At 37.5% G+C, this 27,392-nt stretch overlaps 1 protein-coding gene across 4 annotated transcripts; it reads left to right on the forward strand.

The window, feature by feature from the left end:
• MTF2 (metal response element binding transcription factor 2) lies at positions 1-25,982 on the forward strand. 4 transcript variants are annotated; one of them, XR_014318040.1, is made up of 16 exons: positions 1-220; positions 10,048-10,246; positions 10,387-10,468; positions 12,119-12,214; positions 12,590-12,690; positions 13,034-13,182; positions 14,730-14,825; positions 15,927-15,995; positions 16,842-16,965; positions 19,040-19,107; positions 19,481-19,651; positions 20,322-20,430; positions 20,596-20,654; positions 20,807-20,911; positions 22,130-22,205; positions 22,957-23,096. XR_014318040.1 is itself a non-coding variant. In XM_082766313.1 (15 exons), the coding sequence occupies exons 1-15, from the start codon at positions 216-218 to the stop codon at positions 23,309-23,311; spliced, it is 1,788 nt and encodes a 595-aa protein (XP_082622439.1). In that variant the 5' UTR covers positions 1-215; the 3' UTR covers positions 23,312-25,982. The 4 variants fall into 4 exon arrangements, 2 of the variants coding, with proteins under 2 accessions (XP_082622439.1, XP_082622440.1); XR_014318039.1 differs by having other exon boundaries at positions 20,807-22,205; XM_082766313.1 differs by lacking the exon at positions 22,130-22,205 and having other exon boundaries at positions 22,957-25,982.
• The last annotated feature ends 1,410 nt before the right edge of the window (positions 25,983-27,392 follow it).

Consider the following 27,392-nt stretch of genomic DNA (forward strand, 5'->3'; position numbering starts at 1 on the left):
CCTCCGCGGGAAACAAAAATGGCGAGGGGCTGCGCCGCGGCCGGGCTGGCCCTGAGGCGGCTCTGAGCCGAGCCCTGCCCTGCCCTGCCCTGCCCGCGGCGCCGCCGCTCGGGGGGTCCCGCCGCGCACCGAGGGGCCCGGGCCGCCGGGGGGAGGCCGCTGCCGCGCTCGGCGATTTCCCTGCATGAGGCGGTTGGCACCACTGGGGGGACCGAATGAGGTGAGGGGGGAGGAGGAAGGAGGGGCGGCGGGGGAGGGAAGGAAGCGGAGGAAGGGACGGGAAGGGAAGGGGGCGGCAGCCCGGGCCCCGCAGCGCCCCCATCCCCGCCCCGAGGGCTGGGGGGGCCCGGGGGGGTCCGCGGGGCCGCAACAAAGGGAGGGGGGCGGCGGGCGGGGGCCTCGCACCGGCTGCGCCCCGTCTCTGTATTTTTTTTTTCCCTCGCCCTCGGTCCGTGGGCATTGCCCGAAATGGCTCCGTGCGCTCACGTGCGGAGGCAGCGACACAAAAGAGGCGGCGGCGGTGCTGGCCGCTCGCTCGGTGCCTCAGCCCCGGCTGTGTCAGCAGCACGGCCGGCGGCGTGCTCTGCGGGGCGCTGCCTCGGGAGCCGCCGGGCAACGCGTGTCCGCCGCGGGGAGGCAGGGCCGGTGCTCCTGGCAGCCGGGCGGAACAATGCGGCTCGGTGCTGGGCGCTCCGGGCGGCCCCGGGGCGCTGCGAGCAGGAGGAGGCCGCGGGCTGCAGGAAGGGCCCGCGGGCAGGCAGCAAAACGCCCTGCTCGGCCCCTGCGGCTCTGGCGCTTGGGCCCAGCTCCTGGCTCGGAAAGGCCGCACACAGCGATGGACGATTGCATGTTGTGTTTTTTTTTTTTTTTTTTTTTTTTTTTTGTGCTTTACAGTGTAAGGGAGCGTGATAAGTGTCTTGTAATTAAGCTTGCAAAAGCATGGAGTAGTAAGAAAACAGGTTCCCTGATTTTTGTTGTCTGTGATCAGGTTGCTAAAAGCTAACAACCTAATGTTTGTCCCTCTTCTGAGAGCTCAAATTACAAATCTCTTGGAAGAAAAGAAAAAGCATAGTTACAATAGTATTAGGAAATAGGCTAATACATCTAGTTTCTTTTTAAGGGAAAAGAGTACAAGGGGGTACAAAGATTGAAAATAAAATGTAAGAAAGATAATAATGAAGTAGTGAGAGAGAAGCATGGCTCTTTGCAAGGAGCTACAAGCTAGTGAAACGCGCATTACAGTGAGAGTTTAGCAGTCATGCGTTCTGCAGTTAACCCACATTTTGTCAGTTATATGAAAGACAACTCCGAGAAACCACATATCTACTCCAGGACGAATTGGCTTGGTGTAGTTGGTAAATGTTGGCTTGGTGTAGTTGGTTAGCAGTTGAGGTGTGTGTATATATTCCAACTGGCTGAAGGTGATACACGTGGCTAGTTAGTATCAAGACTGAACTCAGAAACCCTAGTTCGTCACTGCATTAGGGGATCAGGTGAAGTATGAGAAGACTTACTGTAACAAGTAGCTGCAGTTCATTTTGCTATTAAGCAGTGGGCATCTGTATTTCCTGGAGGTAGGTGTGAATAAAGATAGTACCTGAGACACTTACAGTTGCTTTAAACCACGTTTTGCGCAACTAACATGGGGAGTAGAGGAAGAAGTTTGGATGGAAGAACCAAGTAAGTGAAAGCCAGAATGAATTCTACTTGGCTTGTGATTTGACAGCACTTCTTGTGTGACTGCCTCTGAGCTTGCTGCAGTTGGTTTCACCTTCTTTACAGACCTTCCTTGCAGGAAATGGAGGGGATGTGTGTCTTTGAGTAAAGCACAATAGGAGAATTATTATAAAACCACAGGTATTGCTGGAGGGTCTTTGGGCAAGGTGATACCTGTTAGTGGAAGTACTGAAACTAGTTTAATTTGCACCTTAAACAACCTACCTTTTAGGCTGATGGCTTTTTCCTAGAAGGTAGAATCTCTATTGTTGAGTGAAGTCTGAAAGGCTTGATTTTCTATGAGAGATGTTAACTAGTGATGAGTGTTCCTGTTGAGTCTGGACATATTTTGTTCACTAACTAAAATACCTGGAGATAATACTTTATTTTTTATGTTTTAGTTAGACTTATATCTGAAAGGTTTCTTATAAGAACTGGCTCTTATGAGTGCTGCATGGTAATAAATTCAAAATAAATCTATCTTAATGAGTTTTGATCACCTGTGATTTTTTTTTTTTTTTTTCCTCCAGTGCAAGTCAGCATGTTGTCTGTAATCTCTACAGCCTGGGTGCCTGCCCATTCTATACTCCCTTAGGTGTGTTGCTGGGCATGCTGTATTTGGATACTGTGGAAACCCAAAAGGCAGTTGTTATGTTCAAGGGCGTGTTAAGTATATGTTTAAGGGAAGATCTGATTTGAGAACCTGATACTCTTCTCTCCTTAATGCTACCTTCTGCCTCTTCTTGTGTATAAACACATGATCAGTCCCAAACAAATGGGGTGGTACACGGCTACCCCATCCAACCTCCCTAGGTACTACTGTATGCAGGGAAATCTGTTCTTCCTTAATGAAGACTTAAGGACTAATACTTTAACTTTACATGTCAAACACAATTAAAATACCTCCAGTTATTTCTTGAAGGATGACTTGATCAAATAAAACCAAAATCAGAAATGTTTGTGTTGTTACAGAGCTATGTGGCTGCTGGGATAAATGCATTCTTCCTTTTCCTGTTACGAATTGGTCCTGTTAAGGAGAGTCATACTTCATAAGATCAGAAGATGATTTGGGGAAGTCCCCAGTTCTGCTCAGTGCATCTTCAGCCACCAGAACAGGTTGTTCAAGGACCTACTCAGTCAGCCCTTGAAAGCCTTCAGTGATGGAGGCTGCACGACTTCCCTAGGCCTCTGTTTCACTGTTAAACTGTCTTTACGGGGGAAAATTTCTCCCCTATGTTCATCAGAACATCTTTCTTCCACTTACAGTGGAAGTTTCTTACACTTCCACTACATGAAGGCCTGTCTTTCCGCCTTGTGCTACTGTGAAGAGACTAATTCCATCTTGCTAATCCTCCCATAGACTGCTGTTACGTCTCTCTGAAGCCATTTCTTCTGCAGGCCAAATAAGTCCAGCTCCTTCAGCCTTTTCTCACAGGCCAAGTGCTCCAGTCTTTGACCATCTTGGTAGCCCTATGGCGACCACATGCTAGTTTTGTATCTTACTTTGCACTTGGAAACCCCAAATGTGATATCCTTCATGCTCAGAGTTCTGAGTAGAAGGGAACAGTCATTTCCCTTCAGTCTTCTGGCCAAGCTTCTTCCTAGTGCTCAGTTCATGGACTTAACTGCTAATCAGCTGAATTGGCTTCTGCCTCTTAGTTTTTAGTACCACTTTTTTGGAGAAAGGTGAAATTTAGTACTTCTATCATGTAATGTGATGGATATATTTTTGAAAGGACAGAAATACTTAAGAGAAAATACTAGTGAAAAGATGTTCTGTCATTAGTACAAAATTATTTAAAGTGTGTAACCATACAGAGTAATTTGGAGTGAAAATCACAGCCAAAATGATGGCAAGTCTTTTTTTTTTAAATGATTAAAAAAACACAGCCACCCTATTGGGATAGCAATGTAAGTGATGTATTGCATGGAAATCACTTCTGATGATGATGAATACTATTATGTTATGCCCAAGTAGTGCTGGGAAGTAAACAAGTTAAAAATTCTCATCTTGCTACTATGGAGCAGCTCATCTAGCAAGTGGTTGCCCTGAAACCTTCATGCTGAAGTCTTCATGCTTTAAATGATACTTTAACCTCCCCTCCCTCAAAGGATTTGTTTAGCATGGCTTGCTGGAGTGGGCTTCCAATGGGCTTGCTGCGCATGTTTAAATAAGAATGTGAACTTGACTCGTATGGAACCGTGGGACCAGGTGGGCTGCCTTCAGGAGCACGCAAGTAACTGATGTTCTTGTTGGGCTGCTTTTTGTCATCTGAGGTAGTGGAGAACAAGGATAGTCAGCGATGACTAGAGATAGCAAATGTTAAACCCATCTTCAGGACAGGCCAAAACGTCAACACAGGAACCACAGGTTGCTTAGCCTCACTTGGTTTAGTGGAACAACTTTGAGAATGTATTTCTTTTCCCACAACCATTGCTATTTATTTTTCTAGGTTGAGGTATGCCTAGGTTTGATTTTGATTATCCTTTTTTCCTGCACTTTAGTGATGTGGCTTAGGCTTTTCATCATACTACAACATAAAGTAGTGTGGAAGTAAGGTGCTAAAAGCACACCTTGTAGATGTTCTGTGACAGCACATTGGAAGTAGCTCCATGAATCAGTACAAAAGGACAGACTGTGCTTAGATATGTGTTGGAGCTTCTGCTTATAAGTATAGCAACTTCCTAATACCATAGTGTGTAGAGCAGTGTGGAACAGTGCCTACTGCAACAAATTTGCCACTATCACAAGCAAAGTGAACTTCCTAGGTTTTTTGGATCAAACTGATTTTAAGTTTGGATTTGGGGCAAGCGTGGGAAGTATCCTACTATGTCTACCTTCGCTCATGGCCCAGCAGAATCTTTTTGTTTGGGGAAAGGGGTATTGCTGCCACAGTGAGCCAGTATTTTGGGTTGGAACTAGATCATCTTCAAGGTCCCTTCCAGATGGAGCCATTCTATTATTCTAATATTGTTCAGTGTTAGATCTGATAAGTAGGAGAGATGGTGCAAGGAAGGGAGAAGAAAAATGCAGTTGCAAGCTAGCAGCTGCATTGGAAGAATGGATTTGGACTTGATTGCGCAGTGTTGGGTAAATGAGCTAAGACTGTGACTTCCAGAAGAGATTAATTCCCTTTTTCTGCCACCCTCTGGCTGTGAGCTCTTGCTGCTTACCTGCTGTTCACCTGTCTGGTCACCTTTGCGAGGTGCTTGAACTCGTTTAATGTATCAGAAAAGTAATCCACAATAAGGGGGGAGAAAATGGATAGGAAGCTTATGGAGAAGTCAGCCTGTTATCCCAGAGCTGGTGGGAGGGGAGCAAGCTGCTGTGTTGGATCAGTCACACGGAACTGTCCTGCTTGGTGTGTTCCCAGTCTTTGTTAGCTCCCCCCCCCACTTTGGTCCCCATGAGATGCTGACTGTCCTGTGTTAAAGAGCAGAACAGACTGCTGGCATTTTACAACCCTTATTCATAGCTGAGGGTGTGTTTTGGTTTTTTAAAGGTTAATGGAAGCATACATTTCATCTAATTCTAGATACAACGATTGAAACTGAAAGGGTGAAGTTACTTCTGATCAGAACATAAAATTATCTCTAGTTATTATAAGAGAGGAAGGTCTAGTGAATGAACTTGTGTGATGTCACCTCTTCCAGTTCTGAGGCAGCTTTGGGACCTATGAGTTGTCTCAATAGGATGCAGTGTGTGTATACAAGTAAATATTAAGAATGTGTGCCGTTTCTAGACTGAGGTCCTTCTAAACCTGCTGGACTATCCAAGCTTGGCTTCCCTGCAGTGTGGGTTGTGTATACTGGGAATAAACAAATTATTTCCAGGTCCTCCTCCTATAAGTTCTCAGTGAATTTAAAGTTCCTGTTAATGTTTTGGATGCTTAATTGCTAACAATGTTTTTGAATTGTTTTTCAAAACATGGGCTCATTGGGTAATGATCACCTGTAACTGGTGAAGTATTTGTGAATCACGCAGTCCTTCTGAAACAAGCTTCTTGAAATTGCCTGGGCTGTCAGCGAGATGCTCTGTGCTTAGTGGTATGCTCTGGCAGTGCCAGCTGAGGGAGTTCCTGTCCCAAGCTGCTTGTTTGCCTTTGCTCTGTTTTGCTGACAAACTATTCTGTGAAACTAGCAAGCAAACTGAGCTGCCAGGAGAAATGATGGCAGAGTTCTTCCTAACAGCAGTGCTTCAGAGCAGCTGTTGAAACTGAAGAAGTACAGCAGTATGAGTGACCTACACTGGTACTTGGAAACAGGACATTTGGAACTGAGAGGGTGAATGCTGCCATCCTCTTCCCATCTTTTCTGCCTGGCTTCCCTAAGTCTTCTTATAGGGCTTTTGGGGAGAAATGGGAGTCAGAGGCACTGTGTGAACATTCAGACTTTCTAACCTCCAGTGAAGATACCTGGCAAGTTCTAATTTCGATTTTAGTAGATACAATGCTATGAATAGGTTGTCATGGTTCAGTCCACATACTGACCCAGATTTAGGTAGCTTACTTTCTGAGGAAATTTGCCATTCCAGTTGACAAAGAATGACAATGACCTCCTCCTACTGTAGCGTGTTACTGTAACTTAATTCATTATGTAGATGAGTAGAAGGGCTTCTGCCCTTGAGAATATCTAGGGTTATGGTCAAGACCCTGAGGTGAAAAAAAATGAGTGTTCTCAGTACTTGATGAGATTACCTTATGAAGGAATGGTCAAAGGGCATTTCCTATTTTGAAGCATATTTCAACATGCAGACTGAATTCCCCTACTACTGAAGAATTACATGGGTATGTAAGTACTTTCTTTGGACTTCAAGTGCTTGAATAAGAGTAGAACCACAGCATATAAACAGTATTGAATAAAAGATAAAAAGATATAATGCTTAAGTTGGACATTCTGTATTACATGCAACATAGATCAGTTGTGCAAGTTAAATTAGGTAAAGTTTTTATATTAGATGTATTTTTTTGGGGAGAGAGAGAAGTAAGACATCGAATATTCTGCAGTGAGAAGTGCTAGAAGGGAAATCAAGATGGTGAGTAAATTGTTACTTAAATGTTACTAATTTTGTTGGTAATCCTATAAATTGGTGGGAAGATGCTATGGAGGTAGCATTAGGGAAGACCTGAAAGGAAGTTCCTTAGAAGTGTGGAACACTTAGATCAGTTTCAAAATGGCAAGGAATTAATGCAACTTGCATTTTCATTTAATGTCCTATAAATTGATTGTAATGGTTAGTGTAACTTTCTGGTAAGGGTTTGGTAATTAAAATCAACCAGTTAAAACAGTGGCTGTTTCCACTTGATCTCCAGTAAAACACTGAGGACAAGTTTCACTGAGAAGGAATTTCTGATTCCTGCGGAAAGCAACTGCGAAGCTTGATGGCAGCTGTCTGCTTGTTTTCCAACTAACCCTGTTTTCTGTCTACACATCAAGTTACACCCGAAACTGCCTCGGCAGGAGCTACTTATGGAGCTGTTCGGTCATCACTTCAGCAGCATCGTCTCCCATAGGAGCGGGCAGCGTGGACAGGGGAGAGGTGTCTGCTCTATTGGCTCAGACCTTCATGGAGTCAGGATTCTTTGGTGTTTGAAGCATCTACTGTGAGCTTAGGCTGTTGTGTGAGGCCATGTATAGGCTCCTTGTAGAAGTGCTCTGTACTAGGAAATGATGCAGTAGGCACTTAAGTTAGTTAAGTTATACTTTGGAATTATTGGGACAAATTTTTCTGTACTAAGGAAGTCTTCACAAGCACGTGATCATTTCTTTTGTAAAACTCAAAGTATTTTGCTTGTTGATTTGCTTTTTTTAATTGGAAATGTGTACTAGATTATATATAATAAATGACTCGACTGTCTTTTTGCTTACTGTGTCCAAGATCTTTCAGACCCTTGTCATGTGCTGTTATAGAAGAGACACTGTTACTACTTTTCAGCCACTTTCTCTAGTCCTATAAATCAAACTGAATAAAAAGCTGGAAAGAAAACCTTTGAATGTCTAGAAGAGTTGTTCTGTCAATATACGCGTTAAACTGTGTCAGGGTACACCAGACTAGTCAATTTGCTTTGGGTGATTTAGAATACCCACTGCATTTTATTGACCTGTTTAATAAGCTAAATCAAGCTTATAGATGAGATGATATAACTTGTAGTATCAGAATACTTTGATACTTCCTAATGATGAATCCTTTCAAAAAAAAAACCAAAAAAAACAGGTTATAGTTTCACAGCTATTTCTAGGTTGGTTTGAACTAACCTTGCCTAGCCTTCGAACATTGCTTGCTTTATGCCAGCTTGGGCATTTATGTAATCAGAGGAGTTGGGGGAATTGAAATTTTAATTCTCATCCTCAGGTTACTGGCTGGTTTCAAACCCTGTTTGGTACTTGGGTATGTAAATGCTTGTACAGATACAAAGGAGAGAACAGAAGGTGGCCAGCAACAAGTGTTAAGGGCTGATGGCATATTTCAAAGGCTTTTCCAAAAATTAAAGCTAATGCACAAGAGAAGGGATAAAATCTTGCAGTGATGTACAGAAGATGGTGAGTTCAAATAATGAAGTACTTTGAGGATACAAGTTTATTTGGAATAATGCAGAAGGTGGCTGGCCAAACAGAAGAACTTCAAGCTACTGAGTAGCTGGGTAATGAAATGGCAAGTGAAATCCAATGCAAAGAAAACACACAGTGGGAAGAGAAACAGTAAGCTCTGGACTGACTGCAGTTAGAATGAGAATGTGGAGTTTCTAATAATTTGAAAATTTTTATGCAATGTCTGATGGCACTGCAATGATGGGGGAAAAGACTGCAAATGTTCTGATTAAGAAGCAAAATGACCCAGGCTAACAGGCTCAGGTACAGCAGTTCTCTTGTTATAAACTTACATTTTGAATGCTGCCTGCATCCCGGTGTCTTTGTCAGAGGCTGTAGTATCATAGAATCATATCCTAGAATGACTTGGGTTAGATGGTCTTTAAGGTTCCTTATAATTGCAACCCCTTGCTGTGGGCAGGATCACCTCCTACTAGATCAGGTTGCCCAGGGCCCCATCCAGCCTGGCCTTGAACACCTCCAGGGATGGAGCATCTGCAGCTTCTCGGTGCAGCCTCTTCTAGTGCCTCACCACCCTCATAGTAAAAATTTCCCTCAACCACTAATCTGAATCTCCCCTCTTTTAGTTTAATGTCGTTCCCCTTTGACCTGTCATTATCTGCCTGAGCAAAGAGTTGTTCTTCATCTTTTTTATTAATAAGCCCCCTGAAAGCTGCAATAAGGTCAAGCCTTCTCCAGGCTGAACATCCCCGGCTTTCTCAGCCTGTCCCAATAGGAGAGGTGCTCCAGCTCTCTGATCATCTTTGTGGCTTTCTCTGGACCTGCTCTAACAGCTCCGTATCCTCCTTGTGCTGAGCTGGGGATCCCAGACCTGCACACAGCACTCCAAGTGGGGCCTTGCAAGAGCAGAGCAGAAGGAAACAGTCACCTCCCTTGACCTGCTGGCTGCTCCGCTTTTGGTGCAGCAGGACTTCGGAAAAGCAGTGCTAATATTAAATAGCTTTCATTTGAGAAGCAGCAGAACTTATATTGTGGAATCATGAAGGGGGAAAAAGAAATGGCAATTCTAATAATTGTGTAAGTTGGATTTTATGTGTGAAAAAAGGCGAAAAGACCTCACACTTTTCCTTTCTTATTCTAACGTAAAAGTAAACTGTTTTACATTAGAAATATAACATGTAGAAGCCATTCCTGTGCTGGAAACCTCTACAGCTATGTTTAGTGGCAAAACATGTTACAGTATGGAGTGTATCTGAGTTAACTTGGACCTTGAGTTAGCATAATGCTCAACCTCCTGTTCCTCCATACGTCATATCTTACTACCCTGAGTAGCTAACTGCTGTACACCACATTAACTGCAGACTGATACTCTCAGTACTGGGGTAGTAGAATTGTCTTAGGACCCTTGGAATTTCCTTGGAATTCTAGAACTCTGACAGTGTCTACAGTGATAAGTATTTGCAGAAGCAATCCTCTGATTGTTTTGATGCGTTCTCTGATGCTTCTGGTACCCTTATGAAGAGATTCAGCAGAAAAGTTGAGTGTCTCCGTCCCTATCTATATTACTGTCATAGAAGATTCTTCTTTTATATAAAACTTAACCCTTTCAAATTTGTGGAGTCTTGTAGTTGCAGGGTCTGAAAATATGACCAGCTTCTTAGGTAACTGAAGTTCTGGAGGTAGCTAAGTGAATTGTATTGGTATATCATCAATATCTAAAATAACAGCTTTCTTACTTTACTATAGTTTTGTTTACATTTTCTCTTGCTTTTCTTCTTTCAGAGACTCTACAGCGGTGGGTAATTCACTGGTCCATAAGCGGTCTCCTTTACATCGAAGCCATAAGACCTCAGCATCCTTGACCAAGCTGTCGTTACGTGATGGGCAGAAAGCTAAAAAGCCACTGTGTAAATTTGAAGAAGGTCAGGATGTCCTAGCTAGATGGTCAGATGGCTTGTTTTATCTTGGAACTATCAAAAAGGTAAACAGTTGTTTAACTTCAATAGAGTCTTACAGTATATGTTGGTTAAATAAGCATTATTGTTTCACTTACTTAAGATTAAATATATTCTTCTACTTGGTCCTTTTACTCATGGTTTCCACTGTATTCATGTTTTTCAGATAAATAAACTGAAACAGAACTGCTTCATTATATTTGAAGACAGTTCCAAATCCTGGGTTCTCTGGAAGGACATACAAACAGGCAAGGACTTCAGTGAAGTAGTCATTGTTTGGTATTTTGTTTAGATTATATTATATCTGTTAAAATGATTGTATTGTATGCTTGTTTCCTAAAGAGCAACATAGTTTTAATGTGACCCAGGATCGTGAATTAAGCAAATTAAAAAACAAACAAAAAGCCTCACCTCTTTTCAAAAACTCTTTTCATTGAAGTTACTTTTTTTGTTTGTTTGTTTTCCCATAACTATGTGCAGGAAGGGTAGAACACTTCTAAAAATAATCACATTTGTGTTTATTTGGATGGAAATAGAGTATAATTCTGTCTTAACAGAAAACTCCAGGACCTCATTTATACAGAGTTTGACTTCCTGTTGTTTTCAGATGAAACAGTGTAATGCAGAAAGAAACCAAAGACTGGAAGATCCTGCATTTGAATGGATTTTTCATGCTTAAAAATAACACCATACTCTTTCACATAAGAAAGTATGGGGGTATTCAAGTACTGTAAAGCAATGTTCAATTATCAAGTGAGATGTCTGTTTTATATTAACTTTGGTTTTTCAGATATTTTGCGACTAGCAGGTGCTTTAATAATCTAATGCTAGTAAAGCGTGGATGAGAATTTCAGCAAGTTTCATCTGATCATCTGAAAATCAGTTATTTTTACATGATGATGAAATAGTAATGGACAGCTGATCTTGCTCCTGCTGATTGTTGATATTTAAACACTTTGCTGAGAGGAAAAGCTTTGCATTCATAATAGCAAATGTTTTATTTCTGAGAAGATTTTGATTTTTTTATATGGCACTAAGTTACGATCTTTGAGTCATTTATAGTAACAGTCAAACGTTAGTTCATGAGTATGATAACATGTAGATTAAATAGCTTGTATTTTATTCCAGATTTTTACCCTGATATGTGGTGTAATTTAAGCAAGATGAACTTTTTTTTCCAGTCTAAAAGAAAACACTTCTCTTAACCTCTACCGTTCTTGTGTGCTTTTGTTTGCTTGCAGATATTTATAAGTAATAACATGTTTCCTAAGTGTGTTGTAAATTTAAAATTTAAAGCACTTTGGGCAGATCTATTAAAAAGACATGCACTGAACTGTGTGTATAGTATTTATAGGAAGATGCAAACTGCTTTGAACACAAAACACATCTGTCAATTGTCCAGATAGGATTTGTCGATGCAAATTTTTCAGTCTACTTTTATATTCTTTATTCAAATACTTAATTTTTGTTGTTTATATTGAGGAACCATAGAATATGGTTCTGAATTCTGTCTGAATTTAAGAAGAGATTGGACAGTGAACTTAGGCACATGGTCTGAACTTTTGGGTAGACCTGTGCGGTGTCAAGAGTTGGACTTGATGATCCTTAAGGGTCCCTTCCAACTCAGGATATTCTATGATTCTATGATTCTATGATAATACATAGTCAATAGGCAATATATAGCCTAATCTATCTGCAGCCTATGATAAGTGATGCAGATACTTAAGGTCTGTTCAAAATGTGTGAATTTATTTTTTGCTAGGGAGTTTGTCTCAGTAGCAATCTGTTTCTACAATTCATGGATCTGTAACTCATTACCAAAAAAAGATGTACGTGGTGATGGTTCCAACTGCAGATGTAGTCTGGGGGAGAAAAATCATACCTTTGTCTTTTTCTAGGAGCCACTGAAAGTGGGGAAATGGTCTGTACAATATGTCAGGAAGAGTATTCAGAAGCACCGAATGAAATGGTTATATGTGATAAATGTGGGCAAGGTAACTAGATTTTTTTCCTATTTCCTGCATTTTAAAAGACATTTGTTTCATGAAGGAGTATATTTACATGGCTATCAATGATTGCTCAACTGATATTACAGCTCTTAGAGGCTATTAAAAATTCCGTGAATAATTATAATACATGCTAAAGTAACTAACACCTCTTCTGTAAGTAAAGCTACTTTTTTACTTAAAATTTAAATTTAAAGAAAATTTAAATTTTAGAGAAAATTTAAAGGACCATTTTGAATGTTACTGTTTTTTGGTCAGAGTTTTGGCACTTGGCAAAGGATAATGCATTATAGTTGGATTAAAATTATATATAGTTATTTTTCTTTTGCCTTTTTTTACCTTGGTTAATCGCACTTAATATAGGTTATCATCAGCTGTGTCACACACCAAATATTGATTCCAGTGTGATTGATTCAGATGATAAATGGCTCTGTCGACAGTGTGTTTTTGCAACAACAACAAAGGTACGTTCCTAGAAAAAACTTCTTAATATTCCCGGATTGCTCGCATAACTTGTTTGAATTTGAAACCAGCAAATAATACAGCATTTTTTCAGCAACTTCTCTTTTTAACTTTCATCTGGATGAAAAAGTTTTGTATTTTGGGAATTAATCTTTATTTTAGAAATAGGTGACATTCCTTTTTCATTTCATTTTTTGAAAATATGCTGGTATATTAAAGCATAAGGATGGGTGAAAGCACTGTATTTGATTATAGACAAACTTTTGTAACTTTCAAATTAAAGGATTTGAAAGTTTCTGGAATGTATGATTACTTTTGTAAACTAGTGTATTTATTTTGGCTCAGCGAGGTGGTGCGCTTAAGAAAGGACCAAATGCCAAAGCACTGCAAGTCATGAAACAAACATTACCATATAATGCAACAGACCTTGAGTGGGACGCAGGCCATAAAACTAATGTCCAGCAGTGCTACTGCTATTGTGGAGGACCTGGAGAGTAAGTAAACAGATAACTATGCAAGAACTTTTCTCCATAATAAAGCTGCAAACGTTGACCCTGATCCTGTAGACGTGTTACATTGGCTGTTTCTGTTATATATAGCTATTAAAGTTGATGTGGAGTGGAATTTTTAATCACTCATACTGTTATTTTAAAAATATCTTCTGGGAAATACATTATTAATGTCTTTCATCTTCCCATTCAATTTGTTTCAATTTTGTCATGTGACATCATATAAAACAAGCCCCTTCTACAACAAACAGTAATACGATTTTGTTGCGTTGCTATTGCTGTATGATGGAGGTCAGATGCATCAACTGCAGATCACTCCTGATCTTGCAGTTGTAGACAGCGTTTTTTGATGTTAACACACCTGTCATTAGTCAGAAATGTAAATGTATCTGGACGTCAGTTTTATTAAATACAGTTAGAATAAACAGCTGTATTTATTGTGAAGTTCTCTGGATATTTTTTGAAAGACAAGCTTATAAAACATAACCTAAGTTTGCATATGTATAAACAGTGACACACTGAAAAAAGGAGTATTTTGTTGCTCTTATTGTCTAGATTTGCACAGGTGCTACGCTGTCTGTGTTCATATGAATAAAGTTATGTTGAGTTGTTCCCTTACATCAGGGTCAGAATTAACACAATGTAGGATACTATGAGGTAGGATCCTGTCTGATTCTACTTCAACATGATGTCCTGTATTGCAGCTATTACCATAAGCAGCTGGCTCTTTTTTCTCTTAACGGCATTATAGAGTCCTTCCTTGGTTCTTCCATTTCCAAGGAATGAGGAGATCTAAGTAGATAGAAATGAATACTGTGGTGTCTGCATGGGTTAGTGAATGAGTAAAGTAGCACTGAAGATTTGAAGTCAAGGCAAGTAAGAGTCCCACAAAGAAGTAAAGCTTTTGGTGTTGGAACTAGGGGATCTTTAACATCCCTTCCAACCCAAGCCATTCTATGATTGATCTTGAGTTTATACTCACATAGCAGAACTTTGAGAATTTTGCAGACTTACAAAAAAGTAACTTTCAAATTTGCATGGTTCTTTTTCTCAAGGGAGAAGGTAGAAAAAGGTCAAAAAAAAAAAAAAAAGCCTAAACTGAGGCTCAGTTTGAGGATTCAAATAGTTGAACCCTCAGAACAAATGTTTGTGATGTATGCGACTGTTGTTGCTTTAGAAAATGACAAGGAAGCTAATCTAGTATGTGAGAAGGCATTTAAATGTTAAATGGATTTCTTTAATTCTTATAATCAAGATTTAAAAGGTCAGAGGAAATGCAATTATATATTTTTAAAAAATAATACTTTTACTATTTTTTTTAATTATTATTTAGTTCTCTTCTAGTCATACTTTTCTAGTAATGGTTCATTGTGAAATTGTGTTACTAAAATGTTCATATCTGTATTTCAGTAACACGGGTGACTCTTATAAATAGCGAAAGTTTGGGTCAGAAGATCCATTGCTATTTAATTTAAATTGAAATGGTTCTTTGTTACATTTAACATGTCTTGTTTTTCTTTCTGTTGGTGAAGCTGGTATTTAAAGATGTTGCAGTGCTGCAAATGTAAGCAGTGGTTCCATGAGGCTTGCGTGCAGTGCCTCCAAAAGCCCATGCTTTTTGGTGACAGGTAAGAAACTTGAACTGTACTTTATGGTTGTCTTTATTTAAAATGTGGAGGGAGTATGTCATAGGTGAGCTTTTATTAAGGCATCTGTAATACATCAGTATTTTCCAAAAGCATTGTGGTGAGTTTAACCTAGAAGATTATAGAAAATAGAAGATGTGTTCAGGTGCCAAAAAAATGCTCTTTGTCATCTCTTTTTAAAAAGGAAAAAAAAGGAGGCAGAGAAGACATACGTGTTGGCTGTAGGAAAGACCTAGAAACAGTGTGAAAATATACCATTAGTGGAATGGGGTAAACAAAACATTTTTCTGATTGTTTCCCTTGTTCCATTGTCTGTAACACATCAGTGCTCCTGTCTCCATCCAGCTTGCCTGGGTAACACCAGCTCTTTTCCAGCTCATACAGGGGAACTGGAGGAACAGGAGGGATAATTAGATGACAACTCGTTACATCCTCTGTTGATGTGTGATGAGTGGAGAGCAAAGGAAACGAGAAAGGACACTTGTCTGTGCTTTTGTTTTAAAAGGAATTTAGAGTAGTTGGAGCAGATAAAAGAGAGAATTTGAGAAAGTAATTGAGGAGCATCTCATTATATTTTCTTCTACCCCTCAGTTGTACTGAAATGTTTGTGTGAAGGAACCAAATTAAGACCTAGGAAGTGCTCCTTTAAACACATGCTTACACTTGTGCACAGGCTTCTCATTTGATTGAATGGAATGGGGACAGTGAGGAACATCTTTACCAATATAGTCACAGGTTGAGGAAGCTAAGTTTGAAGACATGGAGCATAAAATCTACGAAGTAGAGATAGCTGTATCAGGTAGAAGACAGGGTACATCTTAGAAGCTGATGGTGGTGGATGAAAGGACTATCAAATGCTGTATGGCTGGGTTTCTAGACTGCTTGCTTTTCATTTTTCCCCAATCTGTCCTTTTAAAAAAAAAAAAACAAAAAAAAACAAAAAAACAAGTGAAGAGTCTTGTCAGGAATGATGAGGTGGTAGCTCATAATAAGTAAGATGTTAAAATATTTTTTGTGTGTGTGCTTCTATACAGACACCTACCACCTAGTCACACATATATGTACATTTGTATATGTTTTTAGGTTTTATACGTTCATTTGCTCAGTTTGCAGTTCTGGACCAGAATACCTCAAGCGTTTGCCCTTAAGATGGTAAGTGAAAGTTTAAAACAAACCCGAAAGGTGAGTTGTGTACATGGTGTGTTTTTTTTGGTTTTTGGTTTTTTTTTGTCTCATTAAAAAAAAAAAAGGAAATTCACTTGCTGTCTTGAGTTGTTTCCTGAGTTGTTCTTGTATGAACTGGGACAGTTTTCTTTTCAAAGTGTATTCATAAATGCACGCACATATTTGCAATTGCATTCACTTAGGATTTATTCCTGGAATTTTTCAGTAAATTTGAAAATAAATACTTGTTTCTGTATGTGAAGTTTGAGATACCTGAACAAAAGTCCTTTTTGCAGGTTTAGAGTCTTGTTGTTAGATGAGCCAAAGGTACAGAGTACAATAGTAAGCATCTTGACACATTTTATAGTAGTTTCCTTGATGAGATGTAATATATAGTTGTAGTTTGAAGTCTTTTAACTGTAGCTTGTATTAGAAATAATTAGAAATTAATTAATATATACCCAGTTTAATGGGTATATATGCTATCAAATATAAGATGGAAATGACCTTGTTAAATGTTAATTCGTGATAATACTTGTATAAATTTAGAATTATTTAAATGTAATGTGGTTTAAACCAGTTTTGGAGTTAAAAGAGCATCATGAAAATGAGGTGAGGCAGAAATGAAAGTACAATTCAAAGCTGAAGCAGTCACATTGGGAAGAAAAAGGGTAGGAGATTTCATAATGTTGTTTCCTGGACTGAGTGTTTTAAGTTACGCTTTGTGTTTGTCTAACTATATTGTGCTCATCTTTTATCCTAAATTATTTCAAAGAAAAGCAATTGGGTAAAACTTTTTGTGTTGATTTTGATTCAAATATTTCTGAATTCTAGGGTAGATATAGCACATCTATGCCTTTACAACCTAAGTGTTATTCATAAGAAGAAATACTTTGACTCGGAGCTTGAACTCATGGCATACATTAATGAAAACTGGGATAGATTGCATCCTGGTGAGGTAAGTAGTTGGAATACTATATTTTTTCCCCCTCACTCCTGAGTCCTGAAGGTCAGTGGGAGTTTAGGGACCTATGAACTGCTTTATGGAGCTTATTAAATCTATTATTACCATAAAATCTGGTAATTCAAATGATGAGAAGATCATCTTCAATTTCTTTGCAAAAATTGCATGTTTGAGTAGTGTATGTTTTTCTGAGCAATGGAATTTCTAAAGTGACCCACTGAACTATTAGTTTGTTGTTTGCATGGCAGCTTTATTTTTTATACTCAACTGTTTATTCTGTGGCATACATGTTTTGCTTTTCTTTTGTAACTGTCTCGTAGTTCTTTGATATTTTCATGCGCGCAGACCAGAAAATGTAGAAAATATAGAACTGAATGCAGAGTATATTTAGTATGAAGACATCAGAGTCTCTTAGGTGTAAAATCTGACAAATTATTATAAAGAAACATTTAGTCTTCCCTCCCTCATCCAAGCACGAGTGGTCAATTCATCTGCCAGACTTCAATCTTTTCCATCCATTTGACTCACTAAACAGTTATCTTAGGGGAGGGGAGACTGAGAATTAGAAAACTCACCTCTCTAAGTGGTACTTTTAATTCCTTAACCAATGCTTCTATACCTTCATTGAAACTTCAGTCACCTGGCTACATTTTTTGATGGAATAGATTTTGAGTAATTGTGTAAAAGCTGTAAAGAAATCTTCAAGACTGTTTATTCTGATAAACTTCTAAATATCTTTCATGAAGTTGGGAAAAATCATATCCTGAAAAATTTGAGGCAAGTTTTTTTGTTAATCTGGTTTCTTTATTGAGCAAAAACTAGTTGCAGAAAGAATAACATATATGGTACTAATGGTAAGAGTTTTCTAAGAATGACAAGCTAAGAAAATTACAAAAATGACATACTTCTCTAGCTGGTTAGAGCTGAATAAGAGATAAAGCTTTTTATTATTGATAAGCTAGAATTAATTGGTGGAATTGTGAGAGCTCTGAAGTCAGTATTTTTATCATGTTACTACCTATGATACAATAAAAATATTGCTATTTTCTATAGCTAAGTGTTGCAGAGTTGCAAGACCTGTGGAAAGCAGTGGATTGTACTAACTGCATATGTTAAAGATGCCTAAAAGCAGTTGTTACTTTGTGAAAAATCAGTCAAATTTCTCTCCTAACTTTGGTAGTCAACTAGAATGACTGTGAATCTTGCCCTAAATTATATTAAAAGATTGTTGTGGGTTTTTGAGTTTATATTTAGCTTTTAGAAGTGCTCAATGGGTTAAACGTGCTAGCTCTTCTGTCTGGTCACCATTTTATTCTTTAGAAAGTGTGTGAGGGCTTTTTTTGGGCTGCAGGTGTTGTACAGTCTTCTCTGCAGTATCCATACTGAGAGTGAAACTTTATCAACTGTTCATCATCAGCTCTATAATCGAAGATAGATTAACTGCAGATCCAATTGGATATAAATTCTGGAGCATTCTGGCATGACAGCTGAAAATATGGTAGTTTCACAGCTACTTTAAAAAATAGCTGTCTAAATACAAAAAATAATACTGTAGACTCTATTACATAAATGTTATGTCTGCTTTATAGTCACCAGTGCAGGCAAAAAATGGGAATTAGGTCCAGTAGCAGGATTTTGGTTAAAATAATCAACAATAAAATAATTAAGTTTTTGTGCCAATGTAGTTGTACTCTGCTTGCAATCTCACTTCGTTTGGACATACTTAATGCTACTGAGGAACTCTTGTTAGCAGCCTTGGGAGGGCAGACTAGTATTATATTATTTGAGTATACTAAAATACTTCTAAGAGAAGTTTTTCTTGTAATTCTTAAAAGTAAAAGTTAAATTATTTGGCCTGGGCCTAATTCTAATATAAATTCTATGGAAGTGAACTGCAGAATGTATGAGGTAATGGCCTAATACCCTTTTGGGGTTAGGCAGTTTCCACAAGTAATAACTTATAAATGTACTTCAAATCCAAATCTATAGTTTTAGTGACTCAAAGTAACCGGAATCTTTCTATTATTGAAGAATTCGTCAGGTTAAATGATTTCTTAATACTTCACAGCTGGCAGATACACCGAAATCTGAAAGATATGAGCATGTACTGGAGGCATTAAATGATTACAAGACCATGTAAGTTGTTGGTATTTTTTGTTCTAAACGTTTGCAGTTTTATTGTTTGTAATTTCCAGTTTCCTTTGCTCAGTCAACCTGATAATTGCTGTGGCTGTGGATAATACTGACATTTTGAATACTGTTTCTATAACATCCCAGTCCTATTTGAGTGGAACCCAGATTATGAGAAAATTTTTAATTTCCATCCTCTTCCGAATTCTCATTCTGTATTTCAGACTGAGGATTGCATTAGAGGAAGAGGGTGAATAAAATAGCATTAGGATGAGTATTATAATTTTACCATCGATTTGTTTTGCCTGACCATCTATATGTATTTGCATATTGTTTTCCTTGTAGTCAGAATTCTAACAATTAACTTAAAATCATCTAGGTTTATGTCTGGAAAGGAAATAAAGAAAAAGAAGCATTTGTTTGGCTTGAGAATTCGTGTTCCTCCTGTGCCACCAAATGCTGCTTTAAAGGCTGAGAAAGAACCGGAAGGAACTTCTCATGAGTTCAAAATTAAAGGCAGAAAATCATCTAAACCAATTCCTGATGTGAGGTAAAATAATCCAAAGGTTTTAGCAATGTTATGGTAAACTGGAATTATTTGCAGTATATTTTGGTACCTATAAAAAAGTCCTTTTCATTGTTTAATGAACATTTATTTAAATAACTGTAAAGGTGGACAGCTATTTGTACACTTTGCAAATATTTTAAGTTTTAAATTGATCTAGCTGTATATTTTCCTTTAAGGTGATTATGAGAACAATGTCTTCAAGCTTATTGGTTTTCCATTATGATCCTTCTGAAAAAACTTGGTATTTAGCAGTAAGAACAATACAAAGTATCCCATCTTTGCTGCCACTGGGGAGACATATCTCTTGCCTTTCTGGTGTGTTTATGCAATGATATTAACTGTATTTTTAAACAGAAAGTATGATGTGAAGCTATATCTTACATTAGTACATCTCTTTTACCAAGTGTGATCATATGAGTAAATGACATTTAACATGTGTCCATTCCTCTTCAACATTAGGGAATCCGTAATGTCACCAGAAGGATCTTGTATCCATTGTGTTATTCTAGAGACAAAATGTGTGGCTTTTACATGACAATTTTGGTTCACCAAAAGCTTATTTAGCACAATGTTTATTCATTGTCAAAGGAAAACATTTATTCACTGAAAACTATCTTCAATAATACAGAACAAAATATAAATTTTCTTCTAGGGAATTAAGTAATGGTATAGAAAGAAAGGGGAAAAAAAAATCAGTAGGTCGTCCACCTGGTCCCTATACAAGAAAAATGATTCACAAAACTCCAGAGTCGTCTCCTCTGGTAAGGTTTTGGATATATTTCTTTTCTTTTGCTGTAACTGGATTATAATTTTTGACGAAAAATATAACCAGTTAATCTAAATCATGATATCCCTCCCCATTTACCCTAAAACAAAACTGATGAGCAATTCAAACTTGATCTGAAATACTTTGTTTTTCTCCTTAGGATAACGAACCAGTTCCAGTGATAGAGAACCCAGCCTTGGAATTACCCTGCTCTGTTGGGTAAATTTAAAAACAAAACAAAACAAAAAAAAACTCTGTAAAGCTATTTTAACAACATGCCATTTGTTTGTTTGCTTCTGAAATGTCAGCTGAGTTTTTAATATAACATTACATTACTTTCATTACATGGCAACCCTTATCTTGCATACCAGGAAATCTGATGGAGCTGCACATTCATCCAATACCTCAGATGTAGAATCCACAGGTGCTGCCAGTATGAAAGAAACTACCTCATCTAGCATTTCCAGACATTATAGGTAATTGTACAATTACTCTATCTGCTATAACGATTGAGAGATTTAATATATTCATTTTTAAAAGACTTTCAGAAGGAAATCTTCAGAGGAATGTTCAGGGGAACAGAAAGCAAACAGTTCAGCAGTAGTTCACCTTTAATAAACAGAAGTTGTAGAAATAGTACAAGAGGTATCTTGCCAAAGCATGATGTTTAATGTTCTAAGTCTGGTTTCTTGAAGAGCAAGGTTGTGTTATACTTTCAGTGAGTTTTGAACCTTCTGGCTAACTTTGACTAAATCCAAGACAGGTAGTTTCAAAGAGATTGCATTTTAACAAGCTTCAAGAAGATGCCCACTTGGATGAGAGAAACCCAGAATAGCAACATGTTTGTAGTAAGGCAGGCAATTTTCTAATCATCTGTACTCTAGACACTTCCAGTGCTGCGTGGCTCTTCTTTTCTGTCTTGTCTTTAATTGAAGTTTTGGTAAAGCAAAGCTAGAAGATAAGGTGGGAGATTGAAAAATGTTGTGTAATGATGTGAAATAGAGATAAGGATACTCTGGAACTGGTTGGAGAAGGACTAAGGACCTAACACTAAGGAAGTGGAAATTCACTGGGATTTGGTATAATGAGCTACTGAGATGCAGAGCTATAAATTGGCTGGGGGAATCTAAAGAAATAAGACAAAAGAAAACTTTCTTCACAACACAGGTCTTTTTTTGTACTAACTGCTGTTCTTTGTTAATGTAAAATGCATACTTAAATTACTTTTACAGAAAAGAAGTCAACTCCACAAACACTTTCTGAGCTTAATTTTATAATAATGGTCAGAAAAGAACCGATATGTAACCCAGATTAATTTTAGCAGCTTTTGTTTTGGTAGGTTTCTGTATTCATGTTAAAGAACAGTAAGTATGCTGCTATTTTTTACAGTCTAATAGAGCATGAAGTATTTTTGGCACAGTCTGCATAAATAGCTGTGACCCACATTTATGACAATAAATTGGTACTGAATTTTACTCTCTTGTGGTACATTATTCCTCAGTCTGTGTATTTGGTGGATGGATCCTCAGTCTACATATTTTCTCCTGTCTTTCTGGTTCATGCTATTGAGTCCTTTCGCAGGGATCTTTGTGTGCATTATTGCTACAAATAATCTGTCTTCAAAAACTCTTCTGCCTTACAGAACGCTGAAACAATTACCTAAGGACTTAAGTCACTGTCTTGTATTTTTGCAGTTTATTCCATTCTTTGTTATGTTAAAAAGATGCCCTTTTTTCCTCATGATGTTACGTAACAGACTTGAACATCAAAGTAAGCATACTGTTTAATTTAGGACTTGTTTTAGAATATGGAAATTCTAGATGTAGGTTTTTACATAAGGTTTTATATCTTGGATAATTAATATTTGGATGATGGTTTATTCTTGGATAATGCCAGAAGCTCCTGTTTTCATTACCAGATACAAATCTGTGAGTTTTCAATATACATATTTTCCTGGCCAAATACAACAAATCTTTGGAATGTCAAATGTGTACTATAAGAAATAGTCATGTAGAATAGATTTTTCAATTCTTTGTTCACATGTCAAAGTTTTAATTTGCTGAGATATATTCAGCTTGGGAAAAAAAGTATGCATACATTCCTTCTTCTACTTATGGCCATCAAGTCACAAACTCTTACAGTACAGCTTTGTTTTGTAATTGAATGTGATACCTGTGTGAGAAAGCTGTATTTTTAATTTACAAATCTAAGCACATTTGGGGCAGATTCCTGTGAAGAAATTTGTTTTCATTTGGGATTCATCTGTATCGAAATACTTTCTTACCATAACCAGGCATAAGCTAGTATCATTGGTTAAATTTGTACAAATTTTCTTATGTAAATTTGGCAAGTGCCATGTCATCTCCTAACTAGTCATCATTACCTATAGGTAACAACTACTATTATCACTGAAATAATAGAGCAAAAGTTGTGATTTGAGTTGTGTGGGAATAACTGATGATAAAAGATACATTTTGAATGTTTTTTTCTTAGAGTTAATGCTGGCGTATTTTTTTAATAGTTTATCTGACTCGAGAAAAAGGACTCGTACAGGAAGAACTTGGCCTGCTGCAATACCACATTTGAGAAGAAGAGGTCGCTTTCCACGAAAAGCACTCCAGACTCAAAATTCAGAGATTGTAAAAGATGATGAGAGCAAGGAAGATTACCAGTATGATGAACTCAATACAGAGATACTTAATAACTTAGCAGATCAGGAGTTACAGCTCAATCATCTAAAGAACTCAATTACTAGTTATTTTGGTGCAGCAGGTAGAATAGCTTGTGGTGAAAAATACCGTGTGTTGGCTCGTCGGGTGACACTTGATGGAAAGGTGCAGTATCTTGTGGAGTGGGAAGGAGCAACTGCATCCTGACTGTAGGACTGAACATTATGTTCACTGCACTGTCATCTGTAAGTACAGTTCATAACGCAGAGCCACGAGAGAAGCGTGTCTTTAAATGTTTCTAAAAACAAAACAAAAAACCAATTTAGCCTTAACATGTAATTGTTATCATTACAGCTCTTGTGATAAAGACTTATCTTTTTAAAATCTGATCTGAAACTTAAATTTTTTAATCTGAACATTGTTAGATTGTTTTAGGTTGGGATATTTTGGGTTACAATTGCTTAAAAATGTGCATGGTGTTTAAAAAAAAAAAAAAAAGACATTTTCTAGAGAACATTCCATGGATACAGTTATTGTGATTTAGAGAAAATATTATGTAGATAGCACAAATCTTTGAAAAATTTTGGTTTGTTTTCTTACCCAAATGTTTGCAGAAATGTATTTCTATTTCAATACTTTCTAGATTTCATAAGTGCAGTGTATATAATGCCTACTGAAGACTGTAAAATACTGAAGTTTTCTTTCAAACAAAGTGTAAAAAAAAAAAAAGGAAAAAAAATATATTGAGCCTGTAAATTGCTCTGTGACCAGACTTCATTGTCTTCTTAATATATTCTTTTGTGTGTGTGTGTGTGTGCGCGTGTGTGTATATACATATGTATATATGCACACACTCCCTTGTGTGTGTATATATATGTGTGATTGTGACCTATGCAATACAAATTATGGGATTGGTCAGCTTCTGAGTATACATCCCATAATTCTTTTTTCAGGAATAGTTGCCAGTATTTACACAGCAGCATTTCTTCTCAGGCTTATTGGGTGCTGTTGCTTTCTGTGTACTAAGGAAAAGTGTCAAACCAGTGCAGCGTGTTCTGGCAATGGGTGCAGTCATTGATGTTCATATGCCCTAGGTAATATATTCCATTATTTTTCATGTGACTTAACTATTAAAACCAATGCAGGATTTTAACTACTAGAAATAACATTTTTAAAGTTATTGTGGCACCTTGATTGTAACTTTTGTGTCCCAGTTATAAACTAAGTTGACAGGAAACGCACACAAGATTCCTAAATACCTGTAGTTCACAGTCTTGTTTTGATAAAGGTAGTATGAACAAAGTGTGTTATTGCACAGGGTCAACAAACAGTATGTTGCCATTTGAAGTAACATTACTGGTTTTATTACAACATTACCTCTTTTGTTTTTGTAAAATGTACTGAGTTTTAAATTGATAAGTTTATTTTACTTGTTTAAAAAAAAAAAGTCAGTCTCTTGCCAGTATTAAATGTTTTTTCTTTGCTACTTTGAAGGCGGGGGGGGTTAGCCAAAGAGTAAACAGAAGAATATTTTTACTTTGGTGGTTATTCACTGTAGTACATAAGGCATCTTTTCTTCTATGATTACAGTTTACCACCAAAATAAAATTATGTAACAAATGACAGTGTGGTTTAAAATGTACTGCCTGAGTTAGTGCTTATTTATTCCATTACTTGATTATTTGATTCTTTTTCTGCTCATCTTGAACATCTTGAAAAGGTGATCTGTTTTTTCCCCTGTCACCTTATAGCCAAAGGAAGCAGAGAAAGGTTTTTATCCTGTGCTTGGGTTATGGCTGGCTGGGTAATATTAGCTTTATAAAAAATTGCTAATTAAAAATTGCCACATCTGTTTACCTTCACTAAAATGTTTTTTTTTCCTCACACCCTCAGCTATTAATTTAATGTTGCCTTGCCTGTAGCTGCAATATTTTGATAACACAGCAACTTCATGTTAATTTTTTGAATGTTTATATCTTGGGATAATGCAAAATGTAAAGCCTTTGTAACCTTACTTACACCATCTGTATCTGTCTTATTATTTCACTTAATTCAAGTCCTTTAATTCTAACTGAACACCAGCAGTATTTTCAGTAAAGTTTCATTTGAGGATAAATATTGGAATGTACTTGGGGACTTTAGCTGGGGGAGAGGGGAAGGGGAATATTTGTCAAACTTAAGCTGTCCATAGACTTAACTATTGTGAATGTCATTGTTTCATTTTATTATGATGGTTGACTTGACTCTGATGTTCAGTTTGTATTTTTGGAATTGCTTTTTTCTTAGAATTAAAGACAAACATTAAATGTGTGTATTTTCTGAGAGAGAAGAATGAGTTTTGATTCTGTATTCTTGTGAAATACATACTTGGTGGCTTCCTCCCATCCATCATTCCTCTATCTCTGACTTGCCTGTTACTGTCCTAGAGACATTTGCCCTGCGCATAGACACTAACTAGTGTTTGAGCTGTACTTGAGGGATGCTCTGTGAAAAATGTCATGTACTGGAAAATGCTGCAATGGTGCTGCTGAAGCTATGGCTAGAGTAGTACAAATGCCTTTCACGCCCTTTGTGTGAATTTTGCTGTATGTGGTAATGGAGTTTCTTAACAAAAAATACAAATGTTGCTGTACATAATGATTTCATTTTAGTACGACTTGATCATTTTATGTATGCATGTGTGTAAATATATGTAATTCAGCTATGTTGTGGTCACTGATTTAGAGCCGTTTCCTTATGTACCAGATTTGATATTTTTCCATTATATATTATTTGTATTACTGTGGTATTTAGGTAGGTGAACTCTGTTTAGAGACTGTTCAAAAAAATGTAGGCATCAGATAAATAAATGAGACAGCAAAGAAATAATGGCACATTGCTGGTCAGAAATGTGAAATAAACATCATAGCAAACTACTTGTCAAATCATTGTTCACAACAAAAACTTGAGGAATTTTCTTTCCTCTTTTCCTTGAAGAGGAATATTCTATGTTTTTTTTATGCATGACAGTTATTTTGAGTGAGATTACAAAGTAATTCTGAAAGATCTTTCATTATGGTATATAAAAATGAATGTTAAAATTGTCATTTAACATGAAAGATGACAAATAATTCAAATGTGGTCTTGAAGGTGAAGAAAAGCAGTTTGTCATGGGAGCAGGAGAGATAAGTGGATAAATAGAAAAATGGTCAAGTATTTGATACGTCCTACTAAAGCGATCTTTAGTGTTGTATTTTAAAAGGAAATTGGTGAATTCAGAAGGAACATACCAAGACCGGAGATGGAGCAATAGTAAGAACACAGCGATAAGGATGAACTGGACAGGAGCATCGGTTCTGTGCAAGGAGGGAAGAGGCTGGATCTTGCAAATGCTATGCAGGTAACATTTTTCAGGCTTCAAACTCACTTTTCAGTTCAATGTGGAACTGACGCCTAAACACCTCACCTGTGTGGAGGTGTCAGGTCTGTTGAGATCCTAGTTTAGTCAGAGAAAAAAAAATTTAATTGTCAACCTTAGGTTTATTGGAAAGTTGTTTTTTTTATAATAAATTGAATCATTTATAGATGGGATATAAAGAAGAGAGAGTCCTTGGAATTCCCTAAAGAAAGTTCAAAGGGGAGTGGCCATTTTCTGAAAAAGACAATACTAGTGCGATTAGAAAAGCAAAAGATGAGTAGAAAAAGAAGCTGTGCACAGCGTGAGAATGAGCTTGGAATTCACTGCTTTTGCTATTCTTTTACTTCCATCCTTCAGCAGCTATGAAATGGGGTTTTGTACCGTGGCATTTTACTCAAAGTCTTATGGTTTATATCTGTTTTAGCAATGTCCAGTGCATTCTTCATATTCTGTTTTTAACTCGTTATTCATTCATTTCTAGTATTCATTTCAGATCACTCCTGCCATACATTGAAAAACGCCACCTTTTGTCTGTGATAGTGTAGTGGTTTGGTAATTCACAAACGCAGAACAGAAAAGAATATTAGATGCTAATGTTCCTCTCAGCTAGTTCATCTCTGCTACTTTTTGTCATGTTCCTTCGTTGAGAGCCATATACCATCAGATCAAGTTGGTTTTTATCAAATACAGCTGTAGCTCATACAGTTTTTACATATCTTTGTCCTAATCTATTCACTGATACGAATTTACCAGTGAGAATTTTTCAATTGTTGTAACTTATTTCTAGCTTCTTAGTTTGACAATATTCTGTTCTTTCCATTTTTAGCCAATTTTGTGTTTGACATTGATTGACTATTATGTGGATTTGGTTTCCTTGTCTTCTCTTGGAAT

Source organism: Aythya marila (genome assembly GCF_965140915.1).
Source record: "Aythya marila genome assembly, chromosome: 8".
Lineage (NCBI taxonomy): Eukaryota > Metazoa > Chordata > Aves > Anseriformes > Anatidae > Aythya > Aythya marila.

What these genes read in the sequence shown, in the direction of transcription:
- MTF2 (XM_082766313.1), top strand. An exon ending in TTAAATGATTACAAGACCAT is followed by an intron (nt 19,108 to 19,480) that starts GTAAGTTGTTGG and finishes AAAATCATCTAG; the next exon opens with GTTTATGTCTGGAAAGGAAA. An exon ending in AAACCAATTCCTGATGTGAG is followed by an intron (nt 19,652 to 20,321) that starts GTAAAATAATCC and finishes ATTTTCTTCTAG; the next exon opens with GGAATTAAGTAATGGTATAG.